General features: G+C 44.3%; 1 protein-coding gene across 1 annotated transcript in view; it reads left to right on the forward strand.

Annotated features, from left to right (window-relative positions):
- xpot (exportin, tRNA (nuclear export receptor for tRNAs)) overlaps nt 1–7676 on the forward strand; it is a 79766-nt gene extending 72090 nt beyond the window's left edge. Inside the window, exon 25 of the mRNA XM_039769445.1 lies at nt 6570–7676. Coding sequence (XP_039625379.1) covers nt 6570–6596 — 27 coding nt within the window. The 3' untranslated portion in view covers nt 6597–7676. The remainder of the gene's footprint in view (nt 1–6569) is intronic.
- Nucleotides 7677–10887: the final 3211 nt, after the last annotated feature.

Below are 10887 nucleotides of genomic sequence, written 5' to 3' on the forward strand. Positions count from 1 at the left end.
TATCACTTGTGGCCAGTTGCTTTTTAATGGCTGGCGATAATCTTGATATTTTTAGCGGTGTGTCAAGCCTCCATACAGACCATCTGATATTATGAAATTTACCCAGTTTCACAGAGGAGATCCCGTTCTCTTCACACAACTTCTTAAGCACAGCCGTATTTTTGGCTCCACCTTTTTGTAAATAAAACTGCATCAGCCTGACCGCGGAGCGATTAAAGGTCTCACAGTACGGTTGGGTGGTGGCCGAAGGCGGGGACCTTGGCTGTCTGATCCTCGGCTACAGAAACTGGCTCTTGGGACGTGGAATGTCACCTCTCTGAAGGGGAAGGAGCCTGAGCTAGTGCGCGAGGTCGAGAGGTTCCGGCTAGATATAGTCGGACTCAAATCGACGCACAGCTTGGACTCTGGAACCAATTTCCTTGAGATACTTATTGCCCCCCGACTCAGAGACTGTGCATTGGGGTTTACCCCGGTGGACGAGAGGGTGGCCTCCCTCCGCCTTCGGGTGGGGAAGGGTCCTGACTGTTGTTTGTGCGTATGCGCTGAACAGCAGTTTGGAGTATCCACCCTTTTTGGAGTCTCTGGAGGGGGTGCTAGAGGGCATACCTTCTGGGGATTCCCTCGTTTTGCTGGGAGACTTCAATGCTCACGTGGGCAATGACAGTGAGACCTGGAAGGGCGTGATTGGGAGGAATGGCCCCGATCTGAACCCGAGCGGTGTTTTGTTATTGGACTTCTGTGCTCGTCATGGATTGTCCATAACGAACACCATGTTCAAGCATAAGGGTATTAATATGTGCACTTGGCACCAGGACACCCTAGGCCTCAGGTCGATGATCGACTTTGTGGTTGTGTCGTCGGACTTGCGCCATATGTCTTGGACACTCGGGTGAAGAGAGGGGCAGAGCTGTCAACTGATCACCACCTGGTGGTGAGTTGGCTTCGATGGTGGGGAAGATGCCGGTCAGACCTGGTAGGCCCAAACGTGTTGTGAGGGTCTGCTGGGAATGGCTGGCAGAGTCCCCTGTCAGAAGTAGCTTCAACTCCCACCTCCGGCAGAACTTCAACCACGCCCCGAGGGAGGTGGGGACATTGAGTCGAATGGGCCATGTTCCGTGCCTCTATTGTTGAGGCGGCTGACGGAGCTGTGGCAAGGTGGTGGTGCCTGTCGTGGCGGTAATCCCGAACCCGTTGGTGGACACGGCGGTGAGGGATGCCGTCAAGCTGAAGAAGGAGTCCTATAGGACTTTTTGTCCTGTGGGTCTCTGGAGGCAGCTGATAGGTACCGGCAGGCCAAGCGGAATGTGGCTTCGGTTGTTGCTGAGGCAAAATTTGGGAGTGGGAGGAGTTTGAGAGGCCATGGAGAGCGACTTTGGACGGCTTCGAGGAGATTCTGGTCCACCGTCCGGCGTCTCAGGAGGGAAGCAGTGCAGTGTCAACACCGTATATGGTGGGATGATGCGCTGCTGACCTCGACTTCGGACGTTGTGGGTCGGTGGGGAGTACTTCAAGACCTCCTCAATCCCACTAACATGCCTTCCAATGAGGAAACAGAGCCTGGGGACTCTGAGGTGGACTCTCCCATCTCTGGGACTGAAGTCACCGAGGTGGTCAAAAACTCCTTGGTGGCAGGTCCCCGGGGGTGGATGAGATACGCCGGAGTTCCTTAAGGCTCTGGATGTTGTAGGACTGTCTTGGTTGACACGTCTCTGCAACATCGCATGGAAATCAGGGACAGTGCCTCTGGATTGGCAGACCGGGTGGTGGTCCCCTCTTTAAAAAGGGGGACCGGAGGGTGTGTTCCAACTATAGAGGGATCACACTCCTCAGCCTCCCTGGTAAAGTCTATTCGGGGTTCTGGAGAGGAGGGTCCGTAGGATAGTGAACCTCGGATTCAGGAGGAACAGTGTGGTTTTCGTCCTGGTCGGAACAGTGGACCAGCTCTTCACCCTTAGCAGAGTCCTGGAGGGTGCATGGGAGTTTGCCCAACCAGTCTACATGTGTTTTGTGGACTTGGAAAAGGCATTCGACCGTGTCCCTTGGGGAATCCTGTGGGGGTGCTCGGGAGTATGGGGTACGGACCCCTGATAAGAGCTGTTCGGTCCCTGTACAACGGTGTCAGAGCTTGGTCCGCATTGCCGGCAGTAAGTCAGCCCGTTTCCAGTGAGAGTTGGACTCCGCCAGGGCTGCCCTTTGTCACCATTCTGTTCATAACTTTTATGGACAGAATTTCTAAGCGCAACCAGGGTGTTGAAGGGGTCCGGTTTGGTGGACTCAGGATTGGGTCACTGCTTTTTGCAGATGATGTTGTCCTGTTTGCTTCATCAGGCCGTGATCTTCAGCTCTCTCTGGATCGGTTCGCAGCTGAGTGTGAAGCGGCTGGGATGAGAATCAGCACCTCCATGGTCCTCAGCCGGAAAAGGTGGAGTGCCCTCTCAGGGTTGGGGGAGAGATCCTGCCCCAAGTGGAGGAGTTCAAGTATCTCGGGGTCTTGTTCACAAGTGAGGGAAGAATGGAGCATGAGATCGACAGGCGGATCGGTGCGGCATCCGCAGTGATGCGGGCTCTGCATCGGTCTGTCGTGGTGAAAAAGGAGCTGAGCCGTAAGGCAAAGCTCTCAATTTACCAGTCGATCTACACTCCTACCCTCACCTATGGTCATGAGCTATGGGTAGTGACCGAAAGAACGAGATCGCGAATACAAGCGGCTGAAATGAGGTTCCTCCGCAGGGTGTTTGGGCTTTCCCTTAAAGATAGGGTGAAAAGCTCACTCATCCGAGAGGAGCTCAGAGTAGAGCCGCTGCTCCTCCGCATCGAGAGGAGTCAGATGAGGTGGCTCGGGCATCTGATCAGGATGCCTCCTGGACACCTCCCTGGTGAGATGTTCCTGCACGTCCAACCGGGAGGAGGTCCCGAGGAAGACCCAGGACATGCTGGAGGGACTATGTCTCCCGGCTGGCCTGGGAAGCATGGGATTCTCCGGAAGAGCTGGAAGAAGTGGCCGGGGAGAGGGAAGTCTGGGCCTCTCTGCTTAAGCTGCTGCCCCAGCGACCCAACCTCGGATAAGCGGAAGAGGATGGATGGATGGACAATACGGAACGCTGTGATCAGCTGATTTTCCGCGGTTTTCTAGTGTGTGTGCGGTGCACAGAATGTGCACAAGGGAGTCTCCTACTGTAGCCAGTTGCCGTAATTTTTACCGACGTTAACAGCAGCCCCGTCTGTGCACACAGCGACCAACTTTCTCTTCCAGTTGTCCAAGCCTGCTTCCTGGAAAAGTTTAACGAGTCCGTCTGTTACAGCCTGCACAGATCGGTCAGCACCCAGTTCGATTAGGCCAAGGAACTCTGTGGTAAACTGCTCGATGTTGGACACAGACACAATGAAAACGATCTCCTGCTCGGTTTTAATGATGTCTTCTGATCCATCAAAGATCAGTCCCCAAAATTCAGCAGACTCTAACTTTGCTTTCAACTCCGCGCTGACAGTGCGCGCGATGGTCTGCATTGTGTGTGGCTGCCTCACGTGAATGTTACGCAGTTCCGACATTTACTCCTATCCGCTCCAGTAAAGGAATATCTTCGGCAAAGGAAGGTAGGGGACGAGCGTGTTTAGCTTTATGAAAGGCATGGAGAAAAACATTACACAGAGTTTGCCGTTGTTCTTCATTTACCTTTGTTTGCCTTCTAGCTAGTGGGCGAGTGGAAGTTTCTTCCTGACTAGCATGTTTATTAGAAATAGCTTTTACTACATTCATGTGCTCCTTGCACTTTTCATGTTTGTCAAATAACGGATGACAGAAATTCTTTGAGCCTGTGTAGAAGGCACTTGTTTTGTCTGCAATATGTGGATGCGAGCAGCACAACTTACACCACATTTCAGTGCGCTCATCATTAGCTTGAAGCCACTTTTCAGAAAAAAACTTTTTTTTTCTGCTCTGGCTCGGCTTGTTGTTTCTTTGCAGGTGGTGAAACCCCAAAGCAGCTGCTTTATGTCTCTTGTTTTTTGGACATATTGGCAACACAAGATAATCAAAACCAAAAATAAAACAACGTATATTAGCAACATGAGGTGTCGATGCCCTCTCTGACCGTCAGGTGCGCACTGGCGCCGTAGGGACACAGATGACGTTACGCATTTACAATTCTAGTTGTGCATGCGTACCAGTTATGTGCACCCCGGTCATAAGCTTCAAAGACTGTCAGTCATAACAGAAAACATTTCAAAAAGAAATCAAGTTATTAAACCCAATGTCTGCATAATTTGCAAACGAACAAGAAGTTGGTGTTTCAGTTCAAGTATTTTCATTGAGAGAGAATGGTGACCCTGCAGTGTGCTAACACCCCCACTCAGGGCTGCTTCTTGGCCTTGCGTCCAGTGCTGCTGAGATTGGCTCTGCCTCCTCATGGGTTAAGTCATCTTTTCTTTTTTTGGCAAAGGCTCCTTTGCAGTGTGGTGTTGAAATTGTCACAGTTGTACTGTTTAAGTAGGTTTACTTGTTTTTGTTTTCTGTTTTACTCTGTAGTGTTCATCTCATTTTCATAAGTATAACTTTTAAATTGCAGCTCATGTCACTTTCACTGATCGAGTGCCAGTCTTTCAGTGCATTCATGTGTGCCCCTTTTAGTGACAGCAGCATGTTGCTAGACAGAGCAGCGCATTACAGTCTCTGCCCTTCTTTTTTCATTCAGTTATATGTAATATATGAGACATCAGATAGATGAGCATCTCTTCTTCTTGAGAGGTTTAAAACATTAATGTTTCTTATTCCTCGTCGCTGTATTCTATGCATTATACTTCTGGATGAGCATTCATTGGTTCATTTGGTTGCAGCTCTCCTGCATACACAGCCCGGCCATTCGACTAACAGGAAAATCAAATCTGTTTGATTTTATTATAGCCAGTCAAAGACTAGTTGATCTCGGTCACATTAAATGATTGGCTGGCTAAGATGAAGAAGACCTGCTAACTGCAGGAAGTCAACAGCACACAGGACCACCATTATAATTAACATCAACAAATTGTACAAGTATATACATTTTCTAAAAGTTGCATTGAAAATCAAGAAGCCAATTTATATGGAAATGGTTTCAGTTCAGCACCCCAGCAAAACAGAAGTTTCAGTCCAAGAGAAATAACAAAACTGCAGAAATGTTGTGACGTGTCACCAAACTGAACAAAGAAACATGAAACTTCATTCTTGGCCCAAAAGTAAAGAAAATGGTGGTTTATTGATGCGATCATTATCAAGTAAAATTAACTTGATCCTCTTTGTTTCAAGGATGCAATTTGAATTAATGTAAGAGCGTTAAATAAAATGTAGTCTGGTAGGCCGAGTACAATGATATTATGGCTTGCATGCCCATTTGAGATCAGTGTATCAATGAGGAGTAGAGCCAGAAAGACAGTTGTATAATTCCGCCATCCTCATTTCAGAACTACCAGTCATGAGGATTTAATGCACGTATTTCTTTTAGCTAAATATTCCTCAGACTTGTTATCAATTATAATAGGTTTATTGCTATTGAGATGGAGCAGAACAAAGCCATGTCTTACAGAGTCTCCGTTTTAAGTCACAGTAATATAATCACTTTTGGGCGCTTCACTGTACTTGAAGTGTAATGAGCAAAAAATATTTGTAGGCTGCTGTTTAATTGCATTTCTTTGATCATGAATGGTGTATTGCTTGTCCTCATTTACTGCAATGGTACAATATTTGTATCTAGAAATGTTTATTAAACCTGGGAATTGTGGTGTGTGTTTCTGTTTTTGGAAAATAGGAAAGTTGGTAATATGGAGAGCTGCACAGCAAAAACCCGTATTATTAACTTCAGTGACTTGGAACGTATGTAATGAGAAAAGGACACTCGAGATGATATCGGTAAGAGGTGCACATGGCATGACTTGGCAGAATGGATCTTAGAGTTAGTTCATGGCATCCAGCTCGATGGAAGAGTGCATTGTCAGCTTCCCAAAGAGGGAGCGTCTCAACAGTTTTTAGGTTTCAGAGAATGTCCTCGACGTTCAAAGAGGAACACACCGATGAATGTGGCTTGTTTTCACAGGAATGTGCAACCTCTGGTGATTTGGACTAAAGTCGTTTCTGGTTGTAGAACCAATGCCTTCTGGGTGGTGCGTTATTTGGTCCATTACAGCTGTCACTTGTTGAATTGTCGTTCTTTGTTTACATTTGGTGCCTTCTGGCCTGACAGAGCATCAACAAAGATGTCTGCTCACCTCCGATTTCCACCTTTGTTATCAGATGAAGTGATCCTGGAACAAGTTGGAGTTCAGTCACTTAGTTTGGACTTAACTGTTGAATCTGCTGTCTTAATAGGCCTGTGTGCCACTAAAAAGCCTGGCAAAATATCCTACAACAGCATATTGAAAAAGTGTTTGATTTACTAACAAGCAATCCCAAACTGATTCTGATTGTAAGCTGTAACCATCATTTACAGTATGTGAGAAAAGTCTGAATACGTTTTCAAGATACTGCGCACCCTCACAGTCCAATAGTGGTACATCCTGTGGATTTCTAAGAAGTTGTGTTTTTCTTTTTATTTTAACAGGTATTCTTTCAGCGAGCAAAAGTCTAAAGAGCAGCTTCCTACACTGCATAAGCGAAGAAGACAACTGAACACAAGTGCCATTTAGAAGCTGGACCTGCTCTCGCTCTTATGAGGTTATAGTGTTAAGACCATGCTTGTTGAGGTGTTCTGCTGCACTGACTGCTGGGGAACTGTGCCTGAACAGCTCAAGCCTTGTTTTTCTACAAATTCTTCTCATGTTGTTCAGTTCAGAGAGTAGAGCACATATTTTTCTATAAACGTGATTCTAAAAGAAGCAGAGAATGAATTGAGAGAAGTATTCCAAATAAATTAAAAAAAAAAAACAAAACAAAACAAAACCGACACACACATCTTGCTAATCGTATCTTCCGGTTGCCACAATTATGGGACGTTTCAAGGCAGGAAATGTTTGTGGTTTGTAAGAGAGCTGCTTTTTCTGATGCATACAATAGAGGAGTGCAGGAAAGCCAGTGGATCATCTAGGACTAATGACACGCGTTAAGACCAGTAGCCAGTCCACATTTTGGTATGGAGACCCCCCTCGATCTTTACGTTTCCATGCATTTATGTAATTCCATAAGCCCGTGCATCCATTGTGCTGCTGACGAGACGTCCTCAAGATCTCATTTCATATCCGATACCCACTTGTGGATCCTTTACTTAGGATAAGACTTGTTAGGATGTCAAAGGAGAATCTTTTTTAAAAAAAGTAATAATAATAATAACAATTAAGTTTGAAAAAAAAAAAAGTCTTTTCTCCGTATTTTAACCAATTCAGTTCATTTCAGCCTAGTCATCGGAACAGGAAAGAACAAACTCTCAGCTAGCTGTCTTGTATTTCTTTGCCGGAGAAGTTCTTTCGATTAGTGATTTGCAAATCCATGCACCTACTGTATATAGATGAATAGAAATATTTATTGTCAACATCAATATGGTAATACCTGATAAAGAGCTCATTTTTTTTCCTTTTTAACTTTTAAGGGATTAAAACCTTGAAATACAGAGAAAGCTTTATGGAATTCTAGCCTAATACATTTTTTTTGTTTAAAAAAAAAAAAAGACTTGATTTTTATTTGTTTGAATAAAAGGATCCCTTGGGCTGGAGAAGGCTTTGGTTATATTTTTTATTACAGAGTGCCCTCTGTCACGGTAAGTTTATCGATCCTCTATTTGAGAGCTCTTTGTGCTGCTAGATTTGTTGGTTGTGTTCATTTATTTCTGGATGATGTGAATGGCTGAAATCGGCCCAAAAATAGGTAAGTTGCTAGTAAGGATCGCTGGTTTTAAAGAAATACAATGTCAGTTACTTGGAATGTGATTGGGTGAAACACACACCAATAAAACAATATAAAACTAACATAAGGACAGCACTAATCTTCATTACTCAGAAGCCCTGACTTGTTTAGACTTGAGATGACTCTGAGGGTCAGGATGTTAAGGTTCACACTTCCTCTCAGCTTGTCAATAAATAAATCGTGCTGTGCTGGTCGTGATGGACAGAGACGAGCTGCCATATGAAATCTGAAAGCTCTTATAGTTTACAGCACTCCCTCTGAAAACTATCAAGTCCCACGTTACAAGTTTGAAACTGTTGGGGTTTCTAAATGGTGGTAGTGTGTCAGCAACACCAAGGAAGCCAGTTGAGCCGTCACCTTCAGTTCAGGGTTGGCACTTAACCCAGTGAATGACTGAGACTGAGACAGTGCGGATAATGGCACCACGTAGAAGTGTCTGGGAACGTTTGGTATTTTTCGAGTGGAAGTTCTTCCTACTTGTGTTCTGTTTCTTCAAAACCCCAATTATTCACAGAAACGTGATTTCTAATACGTTATGTAACTCCTTAGTCTGATTATCAGAGGTAGATTTCTCCGTGAATAATCATATTTATGCAGCCATCTAAAGCCTTAGCCGGTTACTGTTAAGGATTTTGTAGTTTCTGCTCTGTGTCTGCCTGCTTAACACGCTTTCAGAAGCTGCAGGTAGAAGCGTCCACATGGTACACTTCCAGAGGCAAATATCCCAGCAATCACATTATTCCTTCTCCTTGTGTCAGTATTTTAGAAATTGCTAATTTTGGTTGATAAGTTTAGTTTTAATGTGTAACCTAATGCAATACTTAGTGAAGTTTAAAATACCTGCATTATTATTCCAGCAGCATTGCGTGTAAGGAAAGAAGCGCACGTACCGGGCCCATTGCAGGACTCACTTGCACAGCCAAGCAGAAGAGAGTGTGTGGTGTGCAACCCTGTAACAGAAACCTATAAATCAGCCATCAGTCTGACTAAACATATTTATAAAACACAAGGAAATGATCACAGAGGCTGTGCTTATTTTCAGATTCATGAGGGCCGAGAATGACACATGACATTGGACCACTTTTGACAAAGCAAACCTCCGGAAGACAACTTGCCCATGTAAACGTGGACTATTTATATAAAATGGTGTGGTATTTGCATTGAACTGACGCATATCCTCTGTATACTTTAAAACTGTTATGAAAGCTTGCAAATACTTAAAGGTTGAGAAACGCTGCTTTAATCGCGCCCCCCTAACATTTTTTTGAAAGGAGTCCACTAATACCAATTTCTTTTTTAATTAATGATATATCAAAGATGCATATTTTATTATACCTACTTAACTTTTATCGACATTTATCTTACTCTGTTTTTCTAGTATCAGAATGTAGTTTAAGTTAATTTGATTTGGTTTCAACAGATGTATTTTTCATTTTTTTTTTCCACGTCTTTGCGCCCCCCTTTTTGTTACTTCGCGCCCCCATAGGAGTGCCTGCCCCACAGGTTGAGAACCACTGCTTTAAAGCATCTCTAAATTCCTTATAATACCCAACCTAAATAGTTCTTATCCTGTTGTTGTTCAGGGAATAATGACAGGAAAGAGAGTCGGTACTCATTGAGTAGATGCAACCATTATAGCCTAACTACTGTACAGTATATATGGCACACGTTAGTAACAATGTAACATTTTATTTTTCAATATTTACAGGTTGTTTTTGTTTAATTATCTGAAAAAGATAAAGAGTGCAATGGATATTTAAAATACAAGTACATATAGAGAAAATATAAATTCATTCTCTCTGGCACACCCACCATAAGCAGTAAATGCAGAAGAAGTGAGGTGATCAGTGCCAAGTGCTGGGAAGATTTCACTTTTTATTGACTATATCACAATTCCAGTGGGTCAGTTTGTTGCTTGATGTTTTTGATGGTCACCCCCCATGCTGATAAACTGAAGACAATTGTCTGAGCTGGAGTGGACATTTAGCAGACAGCAATGCCAACCCACTACCAGTATAAGGAATTTGACTTTGCCACCCAAGAGCAGCATTCAATGGTTCAGAAAACTGTTAAATAGAGATCTGTAATTGTGTGAGAAGATCCAGCCATATCTACTTCATCACTCCCCCTTATTCTTCAGCCCCTTCCTTTTTGCCCTGTGTACCTACTCTCATGGACCTAAGAAGTATAACAGAACAATTATGGGTTGAAATAAAACTTCAGGAAATAAAAACAACACACATCAATTTTATTATACCTTTATATCTCTTCCAGAGGGGCAGGAGAGTTCACATGCAGCCAAACATTTCAACTTCCTCCAATCTGCGATGATCTTCAGAGGCTGCTGAAGGACTGAACGTCACAACCTATGAAATGGCGGTAGGCCAGATGGCCCATTTGCTGGGTGTGACTGTCCTGTGCGCACATTGCAGATGGCAAAAAAACCAATGGGTCATTTGTGCAATTCAGTGACACAACAGGCAAAAGATGGGGTGGATGGTAGAATATGCACCAGGGTGACTGTAGGAGCAGCAGTACATTATATATTTATTATAATTATATTTTAAGAGTATACCAGCACATACCTTCCAAACTCTGGTGGTTGTGTTTAGAAATACAGTACAACCAGTCAAAATAAGGGCTTGACAACTGCGGAGCACACCTCCTGCTACACTGTCATAGATTGAGGACACTGGTCAAGGAACAAATGAGTTGCAGTTGTGTCAAGAATAGCCAAGAAGGTAACATTGGCCATGAAACCTAAAACTCTCAGGGAGGTTAAACAAAGTGATTGACGTGATGAAACCCATTCATGCTGATTCACAGTGATGAGAGAATCAGGACACTTCATTGGCGTTTTGCTCGAGTGTTCATAGCCCTGAAGTTCTGTCCGGACAGAACTAATTTGTGCAGTATCTTTGTAATGGCAGACATCCGCAGTGGTCAGGACTCACTCGCTGCAGGTCCCGTAATGAAATTCTTCCAAGACCCTACACAGCATCTTGCATTCTCAGTCTGAACTT

The sequence above is a fragment of the Polypterus senegalus genome, chromosome 11, assembly GCF_016835505.1.
Source record: "Polypterus senegalus isolate Bchr_013 chromosome 11, ASM1683550v1, whole genome shotgun sequence".
Taxonomy (NCBI): Eukaryota; Metazoa; Chordata; class Cladistia; order Polypteriformes; family Polypteridae; genus Polypterus; species Polypterus senegalus.